Below are 27971 nucleotides of genomic sequence, written 5' to 3' on the forward strand. Positions count from 1 at the left end.
AGTGAGAGTTTAGTCTGCTGTGGCTGAATACTGATTGTTCAAAGCAAGAACAAAGCCTCTCCATCAATGAAGCAGAAATCTGCAGAGATGTTGTGACCTTTTGTTCATCGCTTCAGTTTTCTTAAGCAACTTTGTGTAGCAAGCCCCATGCAATGTGGGTTTGCAAAAATGTATCAAATTTTATTGAGAAAGATCTTTGAGAGTAACCTGGAAGGATCAAATTAGAGACGTATTCAGTTCACTCTTCCAGGAAAATAGTGTCCTTTTATGGCTTCACCCACAAGAACAGGCACATCTCTCTCTCAACACAAATGTGTGGTTCCCACAATGCATCACATCCAACTGAACAAGAAGATGTCTGTAGATCTGCAGTAGGTGTGTGTGAAAATACATACTAGCATTCTGGAACACATTCCAATTGCTTGCTAAGTCATAGTGAAAAATGGTCAATAAACAGTGAAAAAACAATTTTACTTGGCATTTTATTCACTTAACAGAAACATTCACTTATCAGGTATCACTGAAGTGCAATTTACAGAACTTAGCAGCAAATTCACATATGTAAATTCGGATTTATTTTCTTTTGTCATCTTTTTTGTTTCTTTTTTTTTACAAATATTACAAATGTACATCCATTAGTACAGTATTGCCATTCACTCATGCATGTTATGTACAGAATCTTCACTAAAGAATTACTACTGAGCAATCTTTCCTTTGCTTCAGGAGATGCTGTGTGTAGGTCATGTGTGCTTCTGGGATGGGTCCCATCACACTGTTGTTGCACATAATGAGAAGAAGTAGATATTTAAGGTCATACCCAACCCTAGTGCCAGCAGGTGCAACTCCACTGAGATCAGCTGATGCCCACTTGCAGTGGGGACTCAGTTTGGTCCCCACTACTAAACTCATTTTGGCAGCTGAATCCAGAGTTGCATTTGTGTATTTCCTGCAACAAAGGATCATTTCATCCTGCCACACTTTTTCTACGTCCTTAAAAATAACCAGGCCTGGTGCTTTGTTGTCACAGTAGCTGCAGCACCAGCCTGGTGGAATCACAATGCATTAGGTGGGTTGAAATCATGCCATGGCTGGAGGAGGATGGGTGAGGGCAGGGAGCTCTAAGTAAGAGCCATTGAGGTCTCGTGTGTGCTAGACAGGGACTGACTCAGAGAGGAAAAGCAGAGGACATGCTCCCCCCTGCCCTGTGCATCTCTGCATCAGAAATCTCTTCCTCTCTGGCTGCCCTGTGGTTTCTCTTCCTCAGTGGGAGCAGCCAGAGCCCGGGGCCATCACTGCCCCTGTCCCCTGCAGCCTCTCCCACACCTCAGCCCTGGGCTGGCCCCTGCCTGCTGCTCCTCCTTTGGGCACATCTGCTGCCCAGATCACACTGCAGGTCTGCAGCAACAGCTCTGTTAGAGGATAGGACCATGTGCAGGTACCTGGAAGCTCCACAAGGTGCCAAAAGCATTCAAATGTTAATCAGAAGAGCTGTCAAAGTGGTCAAAGTATTGACAAAGTGGTTACCGCAAAGTGTTTCCATTATTGAAAAGACTCAGTTTTTGGTTGCCTTTTTTTTTTTTTTTAAGCTATTTCTACTCTAAGGATATTTTTTAAAATATTTTTGGTAGTTAATATGGAATGTATTATTTTGTTGAAAAGGTTCCGGAAGGGGAGAGCTTTGTTTTACCTAATTTAAAAATTCTAGTTTATCACAATTGTTTTTATACAAGACACTATAGATACATCTTGTAGTTTATAATCTAAAAATAAAATCTCATCAAAATACTGTAGCTATTCTATTGTGGGCATCAATAAACAATGTATTTACTGTATATGGCTCTCCAAACATGATAAACCCTATACAAAGAGCATCTATCTTTATTGATAGGAACAGTTTCCCATGTAAAGGAAATTACATGAAAAAATATGAGCCTTGTGTTGTTTGAAAAGTAACTCAGCTTGACAGTTCTGAGAAAATACCAAGACAATTATCACAAATCAGTAGCAGCATGTTATATACAGATTTAAAGACAATCACAGGAATAAAAAGAAAATAGTAGTTATATACCCGCAAATCCTGTCATCTAAAAACCCAGGAACTTACAGAAATGTGCAGGGCATCTGAAGGTTGGTTTTGCAGTGGGACTATCAAAGCTCAGTTCTCCCATGACTGTATCTTCTGCATTCTGATGAGGTTTGGGATGGTTCAAAGATGAGATTGTATCAGACCCAGCCCATTTATGAAGAAAATATTTAAATTTTGGGTGATACTTGTCTCCTAAGTGAAAAACCCCATCTGCTTTTCAGGCTGCAGATGAGCATGAGGAGTAATAATAACACTTGGCATTTACACAGAGCTAGAATCTGAAAGCTCATGCATTAAGACCTTACCCAAACCTGTGGTTGCCTCTGCTGTGCTTATGTAAATTGGACTGTGTGGAGAGGTAAAACTCACTGCAAGAGTGCAAAATCTTTCTTAAACTGTTGCATATGACCAGAGCGTTTTGATCCTGCCAGGTTCCTTAGATGTGAAGCATTTATTGTTATCCCCATTTAACAGGTGGAGAAACTGAGGCAGGGAAGAGTCAAGCAGCAAATGTGTTCTCTTGTTTGGGGATGTCTTACTTGTGGGTTCCCAACCTGGTGATTGCTCAGATGCATGGAGCATCCTGAGCTCACACCCACTTAATTCAGAGCTCTGGGTCATCAGGAGATTGAGGATCTGAGGCTCTGGGTCCTGCTGCAGCCTGCCTGACTTTAGGCAGCTTCCTGAGGATGCAGAGCCAGGAGCATGGACACACTGCTCGTCCCTGGCAGCCCCTGCAGAGCTGGGCACCCCTGCAGGCAGCACAGGGGTGATTGCCCCCTGACAAGGATCTGCACCCTGGCTGGTGTCTGAAAGGCATGTGAGATTAACTGGGCCAGACAAGTAAAATTTGCAGCATGCAAATTGTGACTGGAGTTGAAGATTTATTGTGAAGTGGTTTGTCCAAGGTGTCAGGGGGAATAAGTGTAAAAACCAAGGGCATCCTGATGCCTGGCTTTGTGCTCAGAGCCAGCAGTGGAAAAATCAGTTTCAAAATGCTGCATTTCTTTGAGGTCCAAATTTTTTGTCACAGATTTAGGCAGTTTACAGGACGATTTTTGCATAGAGGTTAGGAACCTTATTTTGTGGATGATTATGGATGCTCTGAGACCTGCTGTCATGCTGTGTGCCTGGGGTACTTCCATCTCTGCTCACTATTTTCCATTATTCAGTGATGACTTTTGCACTGATTGTGTGAGGGAAAACAAAGGTCTACTTTGGATCAGACAGGTGGCCCACTAACACCTCAAATCAGTAATAACCAACAGCAATAAACAATAAAAAGCAGAATCTTGGTGGGGGTGGCATTATAATTTGGGCAGGTACATTCTAGGGAAGGGATCATGAAAAAGCAGTTTTCTAAAGTTGAGTTCAGTGCATCAGACACATTTCTACTTATGTATTTCCAATACAGGATTAAAAGCAAATATTCCCATGGAGGTTGCTATTAAATCTCAAACTGCTTCAATTCTCTCATTCGTCCTGCCTCGCCTTCTCTCCAGTTGGTTTGATCCAGTCGTGTAGAAAAGGTGTGGAGTGATTCAGACAGTCAGTAGGAACTGATCTTGCTCTGGGGGTTTCTTCACCCAGGTGCCCAGGCCAGCTTTCTGAAATGCTTTAAACAGCTGCTGCTTAACAGACTGGTACGTCTGAGCCACCAGCTTGGCCTCGCTGTACACCGATGGCATCTCTCCATGGCTTGGTACTCGTGTGCTCAGCTGCAGAACAAAAATCAGGGAAGGGAGAAAAAAAATAGAAAACCCGACCTGTGAGCCAAAAGAAACAGGAGGCTTCAGTAGCTGTATAATCTTCCTGTCTACATTTCATAAGCAATCACTGTGCTTTGTGTGTTTGCTTTTGGTTTAACAACCCGAAAGCCAGGGAAGCAATAAATGCTGGTGACACAGTTTTGAGCCATTGTGAGCAGGAGAGGGGTGAACAGCTTTGCCTTGGAGTGGCATAGGCAGTAGCAAGAGTTGGTCTTGGTGTGTTCTACAAAGGCAGAATGCTACTTCTCAATTAAGGTGGTTTTTACAGACAAAATTGAAAGAAATCCTTTCTGGAGATCTTTAAAGCACATACTCCTTTAAAGAAAGTTTAGCCTGGGAAGTGGAGAGCAGGTCAGTGCTTCCAAGTAATGCCCAGACACAGAAAAAGAAGGGTTGTCTTCCATACTCTCCCATTTCCCCTCTGTAGTCTGTTATTGCTGGGAATGCTCTGAAACCTGTCCAGGCCAGGGCAGAAATCAGGCATCAGGGTTTGTGCTGGTGTAGGAGAAATGAGTGCTCTGTTGGAACACTGGAGCTACCCACAGCAATATCACATGTGCAGTGCCCCTGGAAGGAAGGCAGGAGGGAGCACCCTTTGCTCTGCAGAAGGACTAAACAAACTCCTCTGACCTGCCCAAGTCTCTACCGTGGCAAACATGTAGGGAAAGGCACCCTCAAGGCAAGCCTGATGAGCAAACAGCTCTTGTCCTTGTCTCTATACAGGAGAGATGCTGAGAGGCAGATTAAAGGAGAAGGTGACCATGCAGCCTGCAATGAGCTGCTCCTGTCTGCATGCCAGCACTCCGTGGGGCTGTACTGGCTGGAGATGTACTGGCCCAGTCAGCAAGGGAGGGTGACACTGCCAGCCTGGATGTCAGTGGGCCACAAGCTGGCCTCGCAGCAGTGGCTTCTCTCTGGCTGCCTCTTTGTCCCCTTTGATCCCCAGAGGTAGAGAGTGATGACTTTATCAAATCCTTGCTTTGTCAAGGGAAAAGTGCCCTGCTCAGCCACAATCTCCTCTCTCCTGCTCACTGCAACCTCATCCCTGAGCCAGAAGCAATCCAGCTCTCCCAGCCATAGTTCCAGCCACGGCCCCAGTTTTGTTCCTGTGAGGATCCCTCTGTTCTGGGGGTGGCAGGAGTGCTTCTTGCCTCTCTTCCTACCTGCTGTGCAGGAGATAGGCTGGGACATGTGTGACCACACTGCGACCAAGCCCTGGACACAGAGACCAGTTGGTCCCTTCTGCTCCCCACAAGGCTCAGGGTCACTGCTAGGACAGACCCTGCCGCTGCCTGGAATGCAATGAGTGCCACCAGCCTCCTTCCCCTGGGGTGTCCTGCCGAGCAGAACCATCCCTCTGGGCTTGGGCTCAAACCTGCCCACCCTGCAGGCTCCTTTGCCTTCCCTATTGACTTTATTGGTGGAATTGTCTCCAACTTCCCTCCCCACCACCACTCTGCCTTGTTTCCACTCGTTTCCCAACCAGAAAGAGGTTTTGGCACGTAATAAAACAGTTCTTTCCTCGCCTTCATCTCTCCCTGTCCGTGTGCTGCAGGACAGCTGGTGACAGGGCTCTCAGAGCCCCAGACCCACCTTGCCATGCAGCTTGGCCCAGCGAGTGAAGAACATGTGCTTGCAGAGGCGTGAGGGGCCGCCGCAGCTGCGCTTGCCCGTGGTGGCGTTGATCACCTCCAGCTCCGCGCTCCCCAGGACCCAGTTCACGCTGAACCCCGGCGACTTCCCGGGCTGCCGAGCGCCCGCGTGGCTCACCCCTGCAGGAGAGGGACACAGTGACTCCAGTGCTCAGGAGAGTGAGTGCTCAGAGTGCCCAAGAGAGGCCCCAGTGCTCGCTCGCAGCTGCTCCTGGGTTGTGGTGGCACAGGGGACACCCGGAGTGAACCGCTGGCGTCGTGCACTGCACGTGCCCTTGTCACCATTGGTTAAACGTTACCAGACCAAGTGCCTTGGACAGACATAACTTAGCAATTCCTATAGATTTTCCCCACCTAGCCTAAGGAATGCCTTTGGATCGGAGCGTGAGCTGTTGACAGCAGTGTGACGGTTGCTGAGTGAAATCTCTCACAAAGGCTTTAATGGGATCACAGGTTTTTACAAGGAACTAAGCAGTACAGTGCTTTGGCCATCTTTTGGCCATTTCTTTCAGGTGAGCTTCCCACAGTCCTGCATATTTATCTGCTATTAAGTCCTGGGGCCTTTGCTGTGAGGGGATGTGTAGGGAGATAGAAAGTAGAACGTAATCTTACTCCCTAAAGAGTTGCAGCTGAGCCAATTACTAAGGATTAGGAGCAGGCCTGATGTTAACAGGCCACAGCTGTAGCTAATCAGAAGAGAGTTATAAAAGAATGGATGGGTTGGTTGAGGGCACTGGAGTCAGTTGGCTGCTGTGAGGACAAGGAAGAGTCAGTGCCTAGAGGAGCTGCCTATGAGGAACATCAAGGAGGTACAAAACTCCAGCAATGTGGAACCTTTGCAGTGTAATGACAATAGAACCCTTGCACTACAATGACAACAGGGATGTCTAGACCTCAGGGGATAAGAAAATGCAAAACAATACACTTCTTCATCACAGAGAGAGATTATTAGATCCAAGTTAATAATGACCTTGTGGACATCACAGACCTGCACAGAACACTCTTGGTCCCCACCTTGTGTCTGCCTGCCAGATTCCAACCCTGTACTGGAGCACCGATTTCTTCAACAGCTAGGTTGTGTCCTAATGGTGATATCTGGGACATCTTTAAGTGGAATGCTCCATGTGTAATTTTAGACAGCTGCATTAATGATGTTTACAGTCACCTGGGATGACTGTATGACTTTAGTGTTATTCAGGTGGCCAGTTTTGGACATCTGAGCCCAGTACTGAGCCAATGCTTTCATGGGTGAGATCCCCTTGGCTCTAAATGCAGACCAGGGTTACAAGGTCAGGTATGGGTGTGTACATGAGCTATTTTTAATCAGGTAAATTTGTGTCTCTTTTTAACTATTTAGTCCAGCTCAGCCTTTCTATGTTGCTTTTTCATTTCTTGTACCTGAAACTGGGGAAGGATTAGTCTTTGCAAAAAAATAAGAGGAATAAAGAAAGTGGTTGGCTTCTTTTCCAGCACAGTACAAATGCAAACAAGTGAGCTCTGCCTTGCCCTGCTCATTAGTGGTTTTTGCAACAAAGAATCAACAGTGGGAGCTTCCAAAGCCAGAAAACTCAGAGTGACCTGAGCACTTTGAATATTTTTAAAAACATGCACCTTGGATAATGTGTCTGGATCCAGTTGTTGTGTCCCTCTCTGCTGATTTGCTGTGTGAGCCACTAGCCTGCAGACCTGGACCACAAAAGCCACTGTGGGGAGCAGCAGGTGGGGACTGTGCTGGGGGCAGGAGCTGCCTGGCACAGCCAGCCCAGCAGAGGCCAGTGCCAGGACTGGCTCTGTGATTCCAAATGGCAGCTCCTGCCTGCAGCAGCTCCAGCAGCAGCTCAAGGTTTGCACTGCTTCCCTTGCTGCTGGGTGGAGGCAGCAGAGAGAGCTCCCTTGCATTTTCTGCTGAGAGGGTTTTAAAGAACTTTTGCAGAGAGCAAGAAGTACTGATATGGGCTGTTCAGAGAGAAGGATATTAAAGAAAAGAGATCAAAGCCCCTCCTTTCCAAAGTGCCTTTGTTGCCCAGGATCTCATTTTCAAAACAGATGCATGCCACGAGCATCTGCTGGTCTGAGGCAGAGTGGGAGGAGATGGGAGCTGGTGGGAATGCTGCACCCACCACTGAATGTGCTGAGCTTGGAAAGCTCCTGAAAGACACCCTGGGGGAAGTGGAGGGCTGTGCAGGGTCTGTCTGGCCGGGATGCTGCCTCTGCAGGCAGCTGCTGCATCGTGCCTGGAGCCTCTCAGCATCATGAGAAGCAATGAGGGACATGCCCCCTCTCTCCCCTGTCCCTTTTGCCCTGGGAGGGAGCTTCTAGAGCCAAATGGAACTTAGCACACACAGAGAGAGAGAGGTGGCCTTTGAAAGGAAAAAATTATATGGCAAACTCACTTTGTATCGATGACAAAGCTGGAAATGCAGAAATAATCTCAGTCGCTGGGACTGAACTTGCTACCGTGTGTAGAAGAGAATTACAGCTCAGTGATAACCTCACCCAGGATTTGTAAACACATTCATGTCATATTAATACCTCTTTCAATTTTTCCCCCCCAGAGATAACAGATCAGTCTGCATCTAAAAGTCCAGTTCACCCAGGCAACAGGATTTAAACTGAGAGCTTGAAAATCAGATAGCTCTGCAGCACTGCTCGAGCGTCTCTACGCAGAACAAGATGCAAACAGATCAAAATCAGCTGTTTGACACTATGCACCACTCTCTGTCAAGATAGCACCCAAAAGCTCAGAGGATTGGAGTGCCAAAAAGCATGATAGCAAACACCCTGCCATGCAAAGTTGCCACAGGACAGTAAATAAATGAAAATGTTGTGAAATCCCTGACTAGAGGAGGAGAAGGAAAGGCTGCTCAGAGGGGAGATCAGGTTGTGGGTGCCCATCAGATGGGAGCTGGGAGAGTAGCCCAGGCTGGTCCCCGTGCCTGGAAACCTCTATGGGCCCTTTGGCTTTCATGCTTTCTCTTCCCAGTTATCGTATGTAAGTAGATGTATTTAGGTAAGTAGAATATATTTTCACATCCTTTTCTGAATGCAAAAGAAGAAGTTTTAAAGAAAAAAACACGAGAGTCATAACAGACAAATACAGAGCATGGATGTATTCTCTGATTGTTGATGTTTTTATAATTAAAAAAAAATGTTCCATATTTTTCTTTTGAGAAATAATTGTTTTGATTTATTTAGATAGTAACACTCAAATAATCTGGGTTACTTTCTCTCCTCTATGTAAAACATCAGTCTTAAAACCCATATAACAAAGAGTACAACAGAAGACAGTGAAATTTGAAAGAAAAAGAAAAGTCTTTGCACAAATAATGAGAATTTGAGTACTGTGGGATGTGAACTGAAATCTGTCCTCTTTCTCCTCTCTCTCCCAGCAAAACCTCATAACCCATCAGGATACCCTTTGAAACAGCCTCACTCTTAAAAGGACAGGATATAAAACAGGCATTTCTTCTAAAAATTACACCCAAGAGTAATCTCTGTGGAAGAGTGTAGTTCCATCTGGCTGGGACTGACAGAAAACTGAGCAGAAAACCTCACTGATTATTTTTCAGTGGAGCCAAGGAGTTAATCTCAGTACATCTCATCACACACCATGACTGTCCTCTCCCTTGGATTGCTGGTACTGCTATGATCAAGTGGCAAAATAATCGATACCCTTATAATTTAAGAACTCCTGCAGTCCTGGGCTGGTCTGATGTCCAAGACAAGAGTGGGAGGTGGAGTTGCCTGGCTGAGATTGTGTAGGTCTGGTCTCTAATGCATCTGGAGAAGCTTTTTCTAGGTGCCCATCCCTTAGTCATTGGATATCTGCTGGCAGGGTTTCCCAGGAAAAAGAATTGTGGCATAAGCCTTGGCAATGTAATTTTTAATCAGCATTACCTCTCTGGGATTCATGGGGGGAGGGAAGATTACAAATAATGGTGTTAAGAGACAATAACAATACACAGAGAGTGAGAGAGAGAGAGACAGATTCCTCCCACTGCTTCTCCTGGGCTGAGGAAAACCAACAAACACAACCAAAGAGCAAAGGAAATGCTTTTCCAAACAGAAACCTCTGGAAAGGAGGAAGACAGCCCAGAAACATGCAGATATTTAAAGTGACACAAGTTCTCCTCTGATGTATTTCTTACTCCCTTGAAATCTCTAGCAATGACCCTTGGACGTACATACACACACACACTGGCCAAGGATGACCCATTGATTTTACTCTGCAAGGCCAGCCCAGCAAAGCAACAGCTGTTCTGTGGGGAAAACTCTAATAAAATCCCTTTTTGTGTTTTCAATCCTTCAGCAGTTGAAGTGGGTTTCCATGTACATTCTGCAGACACAGTGAAATAGTGTGTGCCTTTGATTTTAATCTATGGGTGCAGTTACAGTGTGTCAGGGCTGGCACAGGGTGAGATCTGCTTTCCCAGTGGGAGATGCAGTGGCTTTGGCAGATGGGGCTGTGTTGTCAAAACAACAGCCAGATTTGGGAAATGGGGAGATATCTCCTGTCCAACTGTGAATTCTTTCCTCCCTACCACAATCTCATGTGGGAAGGAAAGGGAGGCTGAGCCATGCTCAGGGTGGACCAGGGCAGGAGGGACAGGTGGGGACATAAATTGGAGAGAGAGTGTGGATCACAGCTTCCTACTCACTTGATTGCAGTCTTTGTGCAGCTGCACTGAAGAGTTAAAAAATGGAGATAAGCTGTTCAGAAAAGGATAAGCCTTTTGACCTGTTCACCTCACAACACATACACGCACATTACACTTGCCAGATGTACTAAACCACACAGAACCTGAGAATTTCCCCAGTGGCTAAGCTATCACTTCTGCCTTGTTAAAAAAATTGTTCAGCCAAACAAATTTTGTCACAAGGACATATTGAAAAAAAAAGCCCATGAAACAGATAAGGCACAAACCAGAACCCTCCTTACTGAGGAACCTAGAGGACTTTGAAAGGTAATAGGGTACTCCACTAAAATGTCCTGACCTCCCAGCTCTGTGACACTGACATCATATTGATGTCTCGGGGAATCCTCCCAAAGAACAATTATCAAAGATTAAAATAAGGATCTAATCTGGTGCAGAACTGGCATCTCTTAGCATTCACATGCCTCATAAGGACCTGAAGACAGTTAAACCTAAAATTTACTGAAAGCTTCCCTCTGGTTTTTAGAAATGTTTTACTTAGTCATACTTTTTTTTTTTCCCACTCTGAGTGTTCAATGTATAGTGGTTGTTTTCTTAGTTAGCTTTTATCCATTAATGATCCTTTTTTTGTGTCCTGCTAATGAAAGAGGATTTAAACACATTGGTGTCTTCATTCTACAAATTCATATTCTTCAGGGAAAAAGAAAAAGGGTGTGAGTTAACGCAAACAATAAGCACTCCTGTTGGTCAGCAGCATGACTAGAGATGGGAGGGGGGATTATTTGTCTTGCAGCAGGTGTTTGCTCACCACTGAGGAGCAGCTGGTTGCGGCGGTAGGAAGCCGGGAGCTGGCCAACGTCCTCTATCCTGTGGCTCATCACCCGGGACAGGTGCCCAGTGTGGTACAGGCTCCCCACCACGATGCTGTGCAGGTACAGGGGTTCAATGAAGGAGCTGAGCAGAGCGCCTTGCAGCCCAAGGATGTTCCACCTGGAAAAAAAATTCAGGAGCAATAAGACACATGGATGGAGGAATGGCCATATTGGAGCTGCCCTGGGAAAATCAGCAAATGCCAGCACATGGGTTAGAGGGATGAGGGATGAAACTATTCCTGTCCCTGTCCTATGATACAGAAAGCACTGTTGGGTTATTATACACCCATGGGCTGATTACCCCTCCAGGAATATTTGAGATTACTGTGGTGCTATTCACTTAAGGGATGTATTTCCATCTTGTATTGCTGCAAACAGAGGCTTCTTATCAAAAGACTTTCTTTCTAAAAGCATTTTGTGTTTAAAGGATGTTCATTTAGCATGTCTCTAGTATAATTTTATTTTTTTCCTGCATGTATAGCATTTCACTTGCAATGGTAGAGTTAGAATGAGAGTTTTTATTATTCTACCTTTATTTGCTACACAAGTACCACCTGCATGCCCTACAGCCAAGTGAACACATGACTTAGGTGGCCAAAATTCCCCCAAAGTCTTTGAATGTCTCATAGGCTGACATTTCTTTGCACAAATGACCATGAAGATATGAAGACATCCATGAGAATTAAATCTTGGTCCTGAATAGGAAAAAGAAGAGAAGACTTGAGCTTTTAGAAAATTCATTTGTAATTGATAGCTTGACCTTCTCTGAAGTGCTCAGAGAGATACATCTCACCCTGTTGCTGCCTTAAAGGTGCAGCAGAGTGATGGTGGGAACCTTGGGACCTTCCACCTGTTGATGACTGAGACCTCTGTGCTGCTGCTGGTGGAGTAGCTGCCAGAACGGCTCTGCATTTTAATAGCTTATGAATTTTTGCATCAAGCTAGGCACAAATATGACAGCCTCTAAATTCTACAGGGGACAGCTAATTGGTTAATGAGTGGAAAAATTACGAAGGGGAAAGAAGTCATGATGCAGTTATCGTCTTGGCAAACCTATTTAGCTCAGCTCATCTAAGAAGTTGTTTCCCACCACACAAATGCTAACAGGCTCTCATACACTTGGATTATATTTTTACATAGGTTGAACACTGTCAGTCTGTCTGAGTAGTCTTGAGTTCAGGAGTTCAAACTGAAAATGCTTAGAAAATGGAGTTTGGAGAGTATATTTTGGCTCATTAAAACCCAAAACACCGGCAATATTTGGAGCTCGGTGGCTGCTGAAGGAAAGGCTATGAGGTGTCTGCTATATAAGGCATCATCCAGTACCTGCCATGCTAAATAATGTGTTTAAAGCAGAATTTCCATCAGCAGCAAGCATTATGGTGCTAATTTCTTACATCATTGTTCTTTTCATTAATTAACATTTCTCAACCGTTAGTGCAATTATTGCAGTGCCTCTGTACTGTATGTCTCTTTTCATGATTAATAAGGAGTCATTATATTTCCCTTTCCTGAAGCAGTCAATTAACATGGAATACTTTCCATTAATTACTGAATGTTTAAAACCAGCATGCTGTACCTGGAGAGCAATCTGCTCTAGGAACCTGTGACACCAATTGCTTTTAAAAGTTCTCTTTAAATTTTATTCCAAAAACACAAGCAATTTAGCTGGCTGTATTAATTTGCCTCTGAAGCAGGGCTGTGAATGAGAAACATCTTTTAATCTCATGCAAGAAAAGGCAGCCATCTGGCTGCTGAGGATTTCAGAGTCAGACTCTCCCTGTCTCCCTCTGTAAATGCAGGCCATTAAAGTAATATGTTCATCTACATAAAACTCAAATGAAATATAAAAGGTAATATTTATATACAAACAATTTAGTCCCACAATTTAAACAGTCATTGGTTTTATGAAACATTTACTTTAGTCGATCAGATTTGCATAACTTCATTTGGGGAAAAAAAAGTGTGGTCATTTCTGCAAATCACATCACTTTTAAAGGAAAGAACTAGCTGCCTCTTGGAATAAATAACTTATCATGATGCAAAATTAATAATGCAAGCTTAAGAAACAGAGCTGAATTCAGCTAACAGTACTATACCTTCAACCAGCATCTAAGGTAAGCAGAAAATTTACACAGATATCTTTGTCCAGATGAAATCTTGTAAGATATCAGCGCTGTTTTCAGCATTTAAGATTTCCTTAAAAAAGCCTTACATATTTCATTGAAGGAGAGAAGAAAAGCAGCTAAACTGAAAACAACATATGTTCAACAATATTGGAATTTCAGCAATATGCACATCACAAAAAATCATCTGAGTTTTATTTGCCAAAATAAGGGATTGTGCTCAGGTCATAAATTACAAGGTAATTTAAATTCATCACAAGGGAATCTGCCTTTTCCTTAGAGATATTTCTCTACCTAATTCTGGACATATTAATGTAAAAAGGGATTTGAATTTCAATGGAATTACACTATTAGAAATCACAATATAAGCACGATCAGGTCACCCACTATGTACTGAAAGTATTCCATAAATATGAATCATTCCTTGCAGTACTCCAGTAAGGTAAAGTCCCATTTTTGCACCCTGGGGAATCAGGGCAGAAAGGGAATAAGATTTGCTGAAATCTGTAAGAGTTTCTGGTTTCTGGATGCAATATCTGTCACTTGAGATGCAATATCTGTCACTTAACCCTTTTCCCACTCCAAAAGAAGGCACACGAAGGTGTAGGGGTGATGAAGCTTCTGTATCAGCCATGGTGGGCTTTGACCCCAGGGGATAAGTTTGACTCCAAGACAAATTGGACAGAGCAATCAGATTTAAACAAACAAACAAACAAACAAACCAACAAAAAAACAAGGAAGAAGAAACCTATCAGAGAATACCAGCACCAGAGCAAGTCCTGCCTGATGTGTAGAATGTGGTGCACAAGGAGACTGTCCCAGAACCAGACAGCATCCTAAAGTATCAAGGACTGAGAAGCCAGGAAAGGCACCAAGAAGGCAATATTTGTTGGGGAACACTTGCTGGGTGGTTTTGAGCTGGTGTCCCCCAGGTGGTGTGAAAAGGGATGAGCTGATGGCACTGCCACCTGTACAGTGGCTGCTTCTGGCTCAGCACTGGTTTAGCAGCATCTAGAGCAATGGGAAGAAGCAAAGAAGGAGCTTTGCTATCCAATCTAGCCCAGGTTTGTCAGTGTGTTTAGGCAGCTGTTTCCTCTCTGGAATGCAGTCCTGATCATGTATGTGAGTCCCACTAACACAGCAAAATTCCTAGGAAAAGAGGGGTTCTGAACTGGCCAAAATCAGACCCTTGCTCTGCTGCTGTTCTTCAGAGCATAGGAAAAACACTTTAATGTTGGGGAAAATTTTCAGTTCCTCATGCTGGTGCTGTTCTGTGGATAAAAAGGCTGCCTTGGAGGGCTGCCAGTGCAGTATTGTGCAGAAACATTAGATTTTACTGACAAATATTTGGGGGAAGGTCTTTCTGTGCATTATTCATCCCTTGACCAACACCCATGGCTAATGTACTGACTTGATCCTTTGATATATGAACATCGATGAAATTATTTGTAGGTAGATGGTAGGGAAAGATCCATCTGAGCAACAGTGAAACTATCAATAAGGGTGTTAATTTTGAAGGAGCTATTTCTCTGTAGCCTAATTTAGGTCCATGAAAGTAGCTGTGTTCCCATCTGTAACAAAGAGCTCTCTTCAAATGTGGCTTTTCAAAATACAATTATTATTCAAAGCAATGCAGTGTTACATTTTGGCTTCTCAGTATATCAAAGTGACTTTTCTTGCTATGAGGAAATATGCTGGATCATTCTGAATTTTCCTAATTGTACAAGATTTTAAGGGCTGTTTTCAAGGACACGCATCTCTCTAATAACTCATATGCTATGTGCTCTGTAATAACCCTTCCAATAAAGTGAAATCAACCTACTGCTCCCTTAGTCACAGATCTTATTTAAAAATCCCCAAATCTTCAGCAGGCAGGATAAACAAAACAGAATGTCTCCCCTTTTCACTCAAATATGGGAGCTTTTGTAGCTTTAAATGGAAGGGAAGTATACCCTTCCTTTTGTTCAAACAGCAGATATTACTGCACTGTTTACAAAGACAAAATCCTGCGTCCAGTTTTCAATATAGATAATCCTTAAACAAATATATTTTTGCCTGTTTGTCAATCACGGAAATGCCAGTGACAAGCTGGGAGGCATCCCAGAGCAGGCAGCCTTTCTTTAATGAAATGCTGCGCTCCCCCAGCCCTGGACAAGCAGAGGGCAGGGCGTGACCCCCCTGCAGAGCCCCCCTGGTTCCCAGGCCCCTGAGAGCCCAGGACACAGTGAGGTGAGCAGGGAAATGCGTCCCCACATCACAGCCACACCACAGCCTCCACGTGCTGGAGCATCACCTCAGCACATGAATTGTCTATGGCCTCTGCCTTGGAGCAAGAGAAAAAGGAATGATGAAAACACCGAGGAAGGGGTTTGGAGGCAAACCCACAGGGTTGCAGGGGGCTGCAGCCTTGCTCAGGTCAGTACAAGGCTCCCTGCCCATTGCTGAGATGTGCAGTGACAGCTGGAGCCCCTCTGCTGGTGTTTCTAACATTGATTTGGACATGGTTAGACCTGAAGGCCAACACTTGAACCCCTTTGTAACTGGGGTGTGGAGAAATTCACCTGGTGCATCAAAACATCCCAGGGAACTGCATCCACCTGCCGTGGATGCTCAGAGACTGAAGTGTCTCCTTGGGACCTTTGGAAACCTTGCCCCTTAAAAAGCATTGCTGAGGAATTTCAAACCTTATTTTGATAAGGCTTTTTGTAAAAGACTTTGTTTTTTTATTAAGAGCTTTAAGTCTTATCCACTCAGTGTGTTGTTAACCTCCTGTACCACAGTTTCTATTACCAATATTTCCAGCTATGCTTCACACAACATAAATTGTTATTCAGGGTGGCATGTGCTCAGAAGGACACCTGTGGTGCTCCTATTTATATGACCATTTAGCTATTATTGGTTTGGAAACTGGAACTAGTGCATTAGTTTTTGATCTGTATTTAACAGTGGGTGGTTTATACGTGTTTTCTGGAACATACCTTGTGGTGAAAGATTGAAATTGAACTCTCAGTCACACAGAAAGGGGTTAAGAGAGAGAATTACAAACCGTGTGCACAAATCATCTCTAATTGAAGATCTAGCTGTGTTAATTGATTTTCATTTGAATTAATATGTAGCCTTTGAAGTAGCTTTTCTTAAGAGTTACCTTGTCAGGCTCAGCCTTCTGTTAACAATGGCTCTGGTCGACAGGCTAACACTAAAATAGATCTAAGAATGCCAATTTCTAACACTGACTTTTAGTCCTGCATTTTTATATGCTACATTTAAATACAGCTTAATGTGTTCAACTCATCTTCTAAAATGCTACTTCAGACTCCCACTGATAAATGCTGAAAAAGTGCCTTAAGGCTACACTACCTTGCAGTACTCTGATCATATTCTCAATAAAGATTTCTTCCTATTCTCTAGCTTGTGGGGCCCAAATAATCCACAAATCTTAGCCACAGGACATGGGTAGAGTGCTCATGATGCAGTGCAAAGTTTGGAGGTCCTTTGTTTCTGTTTCTGTTGTTTTGTAGGCGAGGTAATTTAGATACTCAAGGTCTTTTTTTACTTCTGAGCTAAATGTCACTTTTTTGGTGAAGTTTGAGGAAGTAGATGACCATTAACCTGGTGGCAAGAAAATACACAGTCTTTTAAAGGTGACCTTTTGAGAAGTGGTACTAAGAAAACAATTTTAAGGCCAGAGCTTATAAAACAAACACTGAATTCTGGCTTTTATGTGCTGTTTAAAGACAGTGTTTATGAGGATTGCTCCCTGCAAATCCTGCACAATGCAAAGTACATTCCTCAGCCTGGATCCTGCAAGGGGAATCTGAAAGAGGAAAGTGCCACTGCTCATCCATTTATGAATAAGTTTATACAATCTTTGTGTGTTCAGATGCAAAATTGCTGCACAGAAGGCTGGCATCTCTCCAAAATAACTACATCAGCTCAACATCTAGTGAGCCACAATGTGCTCTGCCCTGGCCAGAGTGTGAGGTGTCCAGTCCCCTGGCTCAGGTTGGTCAAGGAAGAGAGTTTGGAGAAGAGTAATGCAGTGCAGAACTCTCTCCTGGGACACCCAGATAAGAAGTGATTTTTGGAATGAATCCTAGCGTTGAATGCTTGCACCAAGAACCTAAAATGGCCTGGACACATCAAGGTGAGGTGGTGACCCCGGATCTGGGAACACCTGCTCATGCCAGGGGTCTGCTGAGCTCTGGGGAGCTGTGGTGCTCTCCTCCCTGTGCTCCCAGCTCCTCTGCCATGCTCTGCCAAACCAAACCACTGCCACACTCTGCCAAACCATGCCCTGCCAAACCATGCCATGCTCTGCCAAACCATACCATGCTTTGCCAAACCAAACCACTGCCATGCTCTGCCAAACCATGCCATGCTCTGCCAAACCACTGCCATGCTCTGCCAAGCTACTGTCATGCTCTGCCAAGCCACTGTCATGCTCTGCCAAACCAAACCACTGCCAAGCTCTGCCAAACCAAACCTCTGCCATGTTCTGCCAAACCACTGCCCTGCTCTGCCAACCACTGGCAATGGCAAGCACCAAACCTCTCTGTGCAGCTGCACAGGGCAGAGCACCCTGCTATTTCAGAAGGGTTGGCACTGGGGGAAATGATTTCTCTAGTTTTCTGCATGGAAGAGGAAGGAACCCAGGTGCTGGTGATGAGATAAACTTGATGAGCTCAGAGCATGGAACAGGAAACTTTATATAGAAGGGAGGTGTGTGTACTGATAAATCTGAGTTATGGTGAGCCTAGAGGATGAGCCATGATGGAAGAGACTGGCCTGAAGCTCAGACAGTGTTTCCATGAGTCAGAGGACAAAGTGTGTCAAAGGGAAGGTGGTTTCTCTCCTCTGTGACAGACTGAATTTCTCTTATAAGTCTGTCCAGAGGGGTGATGGACTAAAGAGAAGTGCATAAATCTTTGCTATTTTGCCCAGACTTTCATATTTCTTCTGCTGTAGGAATAAGAAGTAGAGACATTTGGAAATGCTGATTTTATATATGCCGCCATGTGGGCTGCAAATCTGGCACAGACATACACACTGTGTGCTGAGGGGAGCCAGCAGGGGGAGATGCTCAGTGCTGGGCTGGCTTTGTGCACCTGGAGACCATGTCACTGAGGGGACACAGAGAGCCAGTGTCCCTCAGGGACACCAAGGGGGTGCTGCTAATCCCACCCCTGCAGCTGGCACATGTCAGCTGAGTACATGCCAGCTGCAGGGGTGGGATTAGCAGCACCCCTGGTCATTTCTGAGGGTCAGACACACAATGTATGGCTGAGCCTCCCTAAGGTGTGGTTACTGTGTTTAGAGCCTCAAGGAAGAGCTGAGCTGTAGGGATATCCTTGCTTCTTTCCCTAAAAATGTGTGTTTGTGTGTGTGTGCATGCCTGTGTGTGCATATGTGTGCATATAACAATTTTCCTTCAAACATTTGTCTGCTCCCAAACAGCCACTGCAGAGACTTCCATTAGCAGCAGCATTAACCTTGCACTGACCTTGTAATAAGCAAGGTATGAGCTAGTCCTGCATCCAGCCTTAGTGTGAGACAGGGAGATGAAAAGAGGTTTAATTTGGCCCATTGTATGAATTTTGCTGTCACAAAAAGCTGAAATTCTCTCAGGGCTGCAATGTCTCTGTTGACATAAAGGTTTTAATATAGTTTATGATTAGCATCAAGAAAACATTAAATGACATAATTTTTTCTCAAAACAGATGATTATTTTCAAAATTATTTTTCCCATGTTATTGCTGCTTTTTTGTAAATGTATAAAATGTACATTACAGAGAAGAATGAAGGTCAAAAGGTGTTAGTGTAATTAATAAACTGTGGGCTAAAAAATGTGGTTTAATCCTAAATCCTATGGCACTGAGAGCCTGAAGTGACTCCAGCTGCACTGTGAGGCTCACAGGAGTTGTGTGTGTAAAAGCTGACACTCTCTTAGGGTGGTTTATTTGGGGACTCACAGACCCCGAACTTTAAATTTGCACATATAAATGCATAGGTTTTAAAGCCAGAAGGAATAACCAAGATCTAGGGTGACCTTCTTTATATCCAAGTTGCAGGATTTCACCTCACAGTTCCCTGCCTGAGCCAAATAAAATGACTATTCATACCATAGAGCTTGTGCTTTAATTCAGTGAAGGAACAGGTATGATACTAGGGTGTTTATCCTGAGATCTCAACAAAACCACAGAGCCCAGATAACGCATACCAAGCATCAAATTCTCTCAAACTTGTGGTGATAGTAATAAAAATGGCTAAATGTCTTTGAATAACAAATAAATCTGATTAAACTACTCTTTGCTTATAGCTTTCCTGTGAGCAAGAAAGAACATAAATCGTTAGATACATGATTTATAGAATATTATTCGCTTTTCTCGGTAACTCTGTGCATTCTTGGGTCTTTGATATTCTGATAGCAATGCCCTTTGCAAATAATGCAAAATTGTGTATATTTTAGCAGCTACTGGCTAGATTCTCAAGAGGAAACATTCTCTAATAGCACAGTGCTCCTGAGGGACTTTTACAAGCAATAAAATCCAAAGCATACAGGCGAGATTTTTTTGTCAAATCTTGCTTATACAAACACGAATTTCAGCTTCAGAGATCTCTTTTCTTCTCACTGCAAGACAAGCTCAGATAATGTGGAACCAGATTCCTGCATCCTGCAGACATTTAAAGAGTCAGCTGCCTATGTGGTAGGGCAAATATTTGCAGTTTGAAATATGTATGGGCACCACCCACTGATCTCTCCAGTGGGGCAGGGGTAGGAAAGGCTCTCATAGAGAAATCTGCTTTTCCACTGAACTCCTTTCCTGCCTCTGCTCTCTATGACCAGAGGAGAAGGCAGAAGACAGTCCTACAAGTACTGAAACAAAGGACAGGTGAAGAAACCTTTGATTTCTCCCCCTGACACATGAGGATAATAATTATAAAAAATTATTGTAGATGGCATTTAATTTGGTAAACTGAAATTTGGGATGAAGTATAATGCAGATTTTCTCAGCCTCTTTTTTAACTGCAACATATGCTGTTGAAAGCACAAATGATTGCTGTTTTTTTAACCTATAAAAATCCCACGCTCATTTGAATTACATTGAAAATAAATAATAAAAGTAAAATAATAAAAAGTGCAGTTTTTCTTACAATATTGAAATATACTGTAAATTATGAGAGCTGCAAATTTTTTTTTTTATCTTGGAAAAGCTTTGTGGTAGATTCTTCTTTCCTTCAAAGACTTCAGTGCTGTTTAGATGAGTGTCAACAATGAAAGGATTCACTCAGTGCTCAGCAGATGTGCTTGGAGAAAACCCAACTCCTGAGACTGCATTACTGTCAACATCCCTATCAACAGGAAATGTAGTAGAATGTGCAAAGCTGATATTTAATTCACTGGCTAATGACATTAAAAGCCACAGAGAGTGCAATATTTCTATCCTTGAACTTAAAATTGTTCAGTTTTTTGAGTCCATATGAGTCTGAATACGGAAAACCCAACTGCATCTACACACAGTGGAGGAGATCCACTGAATCCAGTTTAGATTTTCTGTTATCTCCTTATGAGTAAATGAAAACATTACAGCAGAAGTTGCTCTTTATCCTTCATGAAAGAACAACAGTTCTGATGATTACTCTTACCAGAGGGTGGATTTTGTGAGTCTGGTAGAATTTCCATTTGCTGGTTCACTTCCACATTTTTGTGATAAAATGGCAAGCTTTGCTAATTAGACTAATTTAGCTTTGGTAGGTCATCCAGTTAAAGCTAAAAGGAGAATTTATGCATTTGGATTAAACAAAATTTCTATGTTTTTTTGGGAAAGATTATGTCTATGTTGGCCTTTAATAACTGGGCCAAATTTTTGACTGATGTAATTTAACTGAGTTCTTAGGCAGGATAGTCTAGCAGAGAATTTGATCATAGCACATATAGTTTTTATAGCTGCAATGTGATTTGTTTTATATGTAGAACTGTATCTATGTATAATGTACATTATATATACATATGAATAAACTATGAAGATAAATATACATAGATGTATAGATATGTACTAATAATGCAATAACTGTGTAGCCAAGCACACACATTTTGATTTTAGTTTGTGTTAGCCATCACTTGCTATTAGTTAACACCCTAAACTGAGAATGGTGAATGTGTTTGCATTTTATTTGTCACCAGAGAATAATTATGAAATATTTATTACATGGAAATTATTCTACATAAATATACGTTGCATAGCAGAAACGCAGAGAGGAGGCTGTGACATGAGAGCTCTTCAATGACATTCAAAATAGTAGAAATATCCCTGGTGGCTTTTAGGGCTTTTTATTCAATTTGGTGCAGATGAGCTAAGTTTATCTGTAAGAAAGTTGGTTTGCAAGTTTTGGGGTAAATGATCCAAGAACAGTGAAGTGGATGTATTTTATTTGCACAGTGAAATTCTATTGGCAAAAAACCCTGCAAAGGCAGTTTATTTTTTTGTCACGCTGTAATAAGCATCTAATGACCCACAGAGAATTTGGGAACTCGTCCTATTTACATTCCCTCCTATTTAAATGTTCTGCTTTTGCATACAAAGGAGAGCTTTGTTCCTACAGGGCTGGTCAGCACCTGCTGGCTGCTTCCCACTGGGCACCATAATCCTCTGTGGCATTGAGCTTCCACAATCTAAGACTTTTGCCCTGTGTGTCCATCACGTACCTGGCGATTTTGTCAGTGCAGGACATGGTGATGAGCTGCTCCCCCAGCAGGACCCCGTCCCACGTCTGCGCCGCGTTGTGGCACCGCACGGGAATGGTCCCTTCGCCAGACTCGATCTTCGTCCGCAGGTGCCCGCGGTATTTCCTCACTATGTGCTTGCTGCTGTTCACTGGGCAAAACAAACACAAGAATGGCAGGAATTGAGTGCTTTTTGAAAGAATCTGAGAGGCTGTGTTGATGCCATAGCTTGCATTTATAGAACCACCTTTGAAGGTCTTTTAAATTGGATGCAAAATTAGGTGAGATAACAGCCCAAGTAAGCACCACAGTGCAGAAAGGAAGGAGCTTCTAGCATGCTTTTCTTTTTGCATCCATCAAAGCTTACACAAAGCACACACAGACTTCATGTTCTCCTTCTATTTCCCTTCTATATTTAAAAAGAAGAGAGGTTCTCTGTCTTTTTAAGAACCTGTACAATTTCTCGTTTTACAATTGAGTTGTAATGGATGAATATTTGAAAAATCTTGGTTCAGTAAGTATCATCAAAGACTCAGCTGCATGATGCAGACCAGTCCAATACTTTACTGTGATATTCAGTGACATTTCCTGAATAATTTCAGAAGTGAGGTTTTGATTTGTTATCATAAAGTTTTGCTGAAAAATTCTGAAAAGCTAAAGGTTTATACTCTGGATCAAAGGCAAATCAAATCTTGCCAGTTCTTCATTGCTGGCTGAAATTCCTCCTACAGTCTCCCTGAAGTGAGATACTTGCCTGCCTTGTGTTGTACCAAGATCTTTTATCACTTCTGTAATATTACATATTTGAGTGCAAGGCAGAAGCCCCTGGGGTAGCACAGGGCAAGCAGCTAAGTCGCTTGTCCTGGACCATGATGAACTGAGTCCTGCAGACATGCAGTAAATACAGGAGATAATGACATTTCAAAAGAACTTCACCTTCATTATTATGAAAAGAGGAAAACTGAAGTTCATTATCAAAATCACTCTTACACTGCTACATTACCCCTGGGTATTTTGGCTGTAAAAGGACAAGAAGGAGCAGCAAGGAAATCCTCAGGGTCTGCTCACTGCCTCACCCTCAGAGGGTTTCACTGGGGGTCACCTTCTCCCTGAAGCAGACCTTCCACAGTTTCCCTCTAGCCCAAAGGAAAATAATGGATGGCAGTACATGATGGCCTCTGCATTCAAGGAAAAAGGAATGCTTCATTTACAGACATGAAGCTTTGGCCCGCATTGCCAACTGTCCTGCATTTTTTCCATGCCAGCTCCTCATGTGGACCAGAAGGCTTCTACTTGTGAAGGTGATGCTCCTCAGTGCTCAGTGGGCTGTGGGGCTGAGTGTTTCTGCCACTGAGTGACACCAGTGCACCAGAGGCTGTGGGGCTGGTGGCACCTCTGGCTATGAGCAGCTGCCTCTGTGCACAGTCCCCAGTGCTGGTGGCAGCAATGGATTGAATGGCTGCTGCCACTGGGTGGTTTGCAAAAAGGGAGAGGAATAATAAATTGCTTCAGCCTATTGGGATTTGCAGAGGCAGCAAACACACATAGAGCAGCAAAGTCAGCTGTGACCCTCCAGCAGGCAGGGCCCTCAGCAATCGTTGCCTCTTCTCTTCATTCCTGGATTTTTAGAATTTAAGATGGGTTTATGTGTGTCAGCAGCAGGCTGGGACAGGTATCAAATGGATTGCTTGGCCATGACCAAAACCAATTTCCATCCAAACTCAATCTCCATCATATACAAAATATTGTTGCAAATACTATTACAGTAATGCTGCTACAGCATCTGAGTTTGAGGAAGAGTGGCTGTTGCACTGCCATCCCCATCAGCAGCCACCTCATCCCAGCAGCAGGGGATGGGGAGGGTCCTTGCGCCCAGTTGTCAGCACCTCACAAATTAAGACACTGCAGTAATCATCTGACTTGGACTATTGTGGCTTTTCAAACTTGAGTTGTGGGAGAAACTGGGAACCAGCCAATAGGGAAATAAAAAAATCTAATAAGCAAAAATGTGGAAATGTGAAAAGAGCAGAAATGTCTCAGATCCCTCTGTTCTCAAATTTTCTGGTTGTGCCAACACTGTCAGGAAAGCTTTTCCATGACCATGTGTGCTGATCCCTTGCACATTCCTCTTGTCTGGGATGCTAAGTGCAGTGTCTTCCAGAGGATGCTCTTTGGACTGTGTTAGCCATCTGCGAACTGGCCCATATTTTTCCTAGGACTCTGTGAGGAAACATTTTTAAAAACATGAAACAGTGGTGAGCAGCATTTTTCATAATTAAACCGCAGAGTCGTGGGAAAGGTACCATGACATTTGGACAACAACAGTAGAAAGTGATCACTTCTACTTAGCAAACAGATCTAGCTGAACAACAGTGAGAAATGTCTGCTAAAACCACTTTGCCTTTGTCTGCACATACTGAGAACTGATGGCACAGCAGAGCAAGATCTCTGCCAAGGAAGCAGTGAAGAGTGACTCAAGAGGCTATTGCTGTTTCAGCTGGTGGAAAGAGTAACTTTAAGCAAACCAGTTCTCTTTTCCTAAGCTTTCCCACAAGTATAATGAAGATAATGATGCTTCCTTCTTATGCAAATTCATTTAAAGGTACTGCTTAACAACTATTTATGAAAAACAGATGCTATCCTTCCAGGAAAGATTTGCCACAGGAGTCCACCTACTGGAAATCCCTCAAGACAAAATGTTTTTTACTGTTTCTTTCTCCGAATTTTAAGAAAAATATTTTTTCCTGTTACACTTATTTCCCATCTCTGTAGATTCTCCTCCCTTTCTCAGCTCCTGCTCTGAGCCTCCCCTGTGGGTGCCTTGATCTCCTAGATTACTCTCTTATTCAAGCAATTCAGTGTGTTGATACACCTCCATTTCCCATACATGCAAAGGCACATGTAACTGCCAGGGAATTTTAGTGACTGCAGGATAAGATGAGCAGCCCATCATTTGTGTGGCTTTGATTTCAGTACATAAATGTTACTTCAGTGAGGGGCAAAGCCTCCCACAATATGCTGACAGAGATAAGGAGTGAGCTCAGGGGGAAGAAGAGCAGCAGGATTTCAAACAGCTGTTGAGCAGCTGGGGAATTTAAAATATAGGCCAGAAAGTTTTGAGGAGAGGGATATGAAAGACTTCTGTGAGTTTGGGGGGGGTCTGTATATTTAATTTGTCATTTGTCTATCTGATCTTCCCAAGACTGCAGGAACTACAAAGGCCAAAGCACTCTACAGCTGGTTGTTCTCACAGTATCTCAACCCTGGACTGCAAGTGCCAGAAACTGAACAATAAAGTTTCTAAGAAGCACTTGAGGTGTGCAAGTGCACTGATAGTCTCAGTTTCTGAGTGCTCACATTGGCTCAGCCATGTGTCCAGCTCTGCTCCCTGTCCCTGCGCCCTGCCCAGGCTGCAGCGAGCAGCCGGTGCTGGCTGATAGGATTCAGGATTTGTGGCCAGGGTACACTCACCCCAGGACACACTCCCACTGCTCTGATAAGGGGTTTTAGCTGCTCAACTGCTATTAAATTCAATGAATAGGGTGTGACTCAAACCTCGAGCTGTGCTGCCTGTCTCAGGCTGCTCACATTGCTGGGGTGGTTGGAACATGCTCCAAAGGTTCATCTGTGGCATTTATATAAAATACTAATAACCCAAAGCTCTGAATGCTTTCAGATTGCCAATGGTTAAATAAACCAAAATCTGCAACTGGAACACACTGAGTTCTTTTTCAGCATGTCATTAAGCAGCACAGGAAGATATAACCAAAGGAAGAGATGAAGATCTGTGAGTTTTGCACTGAAGCTGCAGACAGACTCCAGCTCTAAGCTGCTTGTTAGCAGCAAAAAAACATGGTCCACTTGCTGGCACAGCCGGCTACGGATCATTTTAATGCAGTCACAGAAATATATTTATTCATGCATCTAAAAGTCACCAACTACAGCCTACTGCTGTTCTGCTGTTAAGTATGATCAAAACATCAGTAACTATAAGCATTTCTGATCTTCCCTGTGCTGGTTCTCCAACTGCTTAATCTCAGCTAATTGCAGGGGAGAAGGCGTCTGTGGATGCCACTTCAACCAGAACAAAATGTCAATTCAAACCAGAATTGGAAAGGACAAATTAAAAAATCATTTGGAGTGGATTTATGATGTGTGCTCCACTCAGATGTGGAAATTACTCCTGAGAGTTCCTAAGATAAAAAGGTCCTGGATTAATTATTGGATTAGAAATGTACACAGACAGGTGCCTCATATTTAAAATCAGTGAAACCCTCTGATTTCAAGCCTAACCCCAAATTTCCATATTTGCTCCAGGACCAGTTCTAGCTCATATAATAACGAAAAAAGCCAGTCCATATTTATTATTTAGTTAAAGAGTGAAGAGGAAATGGATGGTGATTAAACAGAATCACACGAGTAAGGATCTGTCTGAAATTTTGCATGACTGCCTCAGAGGTTCATTTTCTATTTTCTTGCTTCAGTGGAGGCTGCTCTCTCTTCAGAAAAGAAATAGAAGAGCCTGTCTTGCATTTTTTTCAGTGCTGCACTCTTCCCCGCTCAGCATGGTTTACAAAGCTTCCTCAGAGCAGTGGGAGACAAAGGGGTGGAAAGAAGAGTGTTAACATTTGACTGCCTTTGTATTTTGATGGTTATTAGAGATGCACTTTCCTCAACCAGATCCTGACTAAACGTACAGCATTACTATTTCTGGAAGTGTTGAAGTGAGAATCACAGCACAGTGAACACTTTGGCTGTGTCTGCTCTGCTGGGCAGAGTGGCTGGTCAGATAAATCCCTGCTGCACTGGGCTTTGGTGACCTGCACAGAGCCAGGCTGAAATGCCATGGGCCAGCTTTGGAAAACAAGAAACTTTAGGACTATTCTGAAATAAGTCTAAATTTGTGAAAAGAATGGTCTACAGAGCTGCCCTGCAGTGACTTCAGGGATGTGTCCTTCCCAGAAGGGAACACAAGACCCTGTCCTGTACAGGTTAAACAGGATAAAAGCATGTTGAGATTAATCTAAAAGTTGAGATATGACTTTTAAATATAGACCATGAAGGATATTGCATATGAAGGCAGTCCTAGGAGACATTTGCTTGCTCCCAGAGCCATGTGACACCCACCACGTTGCAGCAGATTTCAGTTCAGATCTGTGGTGTGGACAGTATAATTAAGCCCTATACAAATAAAAATATGAATATGTAATTTATAAGGTAATGTTACAAACCTGTGAGAACTGTAGTTTTTGAAATTAACATTGGAGATTGAACTTCTTTACCTTTTCCTTTCTCCCTGCCTCTTTCTTGGTGGAAATACTGTCTTTGGACTGTAGTCCCTAACCTGACAGAATCCATGGCCTGATAAATGATGTTCCTTTTGGCATATTATTCTTTCTTCTTTTCACTAACCTTCAAATAACAATTTTCACTCTTTCTACTTCTTCCACAATTTTTCATCTGCCAATTATTTCTAGTGATGTACTGACAAGGTGTGATAGCAAAGTCAGTTTGCCTATCCATAGATTATCAATATGTGGCGTTTAATCCAGAAGAAGCAGTGAAGAGAAAACTTGAAGTTTGAATCCTCAAGAACAGGGAGGAAATGACTGAATTATTTTTCTTTATCTGCTTTAAGTAGCTAGTAATTTTTTTTTTTTTTGATTGAATTGTAATGCTAGAGACAGTAACTGTAGGAAGGATATAAGAATGGTTTTCCAGGATATTAAAGTTTATCAGTGAATGTTTTAATGAATACTTTTCATTTTGGTCCATCAAAATGCCTCCATATATGATTATTGAGGGGAAAAATTTCATCTGTTCAGATAACATAACTCTTTTACAATGAGTTCAATGAGTTTTTATTATTTTTGTACATTAATATGAAATTTATTGAAAGCTCATCCTAGGGAGAGGTGCCAAAATACCTTCATTGAACCTATGCTAGAGCAGAGTATGACACTCTAATGCAGGAAATCCATTTTACCATCAGACTAACTTCTAAGTAAGCCTGGACTCTCAGCAGGCTTTAATGCCCTGAGAGGAAAAAAAAAATATGAGAGAAATAGCTCAAAGCCTACAAACAAGTT

At 43.1% G+C, this 27971-nt stretch overlaps 1 protein-coding gene across 1 annotated transcript in view; it reads right to left on the bottom strand.

Moving 5' to 3' along the window:
* Positions 1–464: 464 nt before the first annotated feature.
* ADARB2 (adenosine deaminase RNA specific B2 (inactive)) overlaps positions 465–27971 on the bottom strand; it is a 308235-nt gene continuing 280728 nt past the window's right edge. The window contains exons 7-10 of the mRNA XM_054273803.1: positions 21865–22033; positions 10971–11152; positions 5449–5627; positions 465–3804 (exon numbers count right to left, since the gene is read on the bottom strand). Of these exons, the coding sequence (XP_054129778.1) occupies positions 3628–3804; positions 5449–5627; positions 10971–11152; positions 21865–22033 (707 nt within the window). The 3' untranslated portion in view covers positions 465–3627. The remainder of the gene's footprint in view (positions 3805–5448; positions 5628–10970; positions 11153–21864; positions 22034–27971) is intronic.

The sequence above is a fragment of the Melozone crissalis genome, unplaced genomic scaffold, assembly GCF_028551555.1.
Source record: "Melozone crissalis strain CALT ecotype California unplaced genomic scaffold, PUWL_Pcris_2 ptg000016l_1, whole genome shotgun sequence".
In the NCBI taxonomy this organism is placed as follows: Eukaryota; Metazoa; Chordata; class Aves; order Passeriformes; family Passerellidae; genus Melozone; species Melozone crissalis.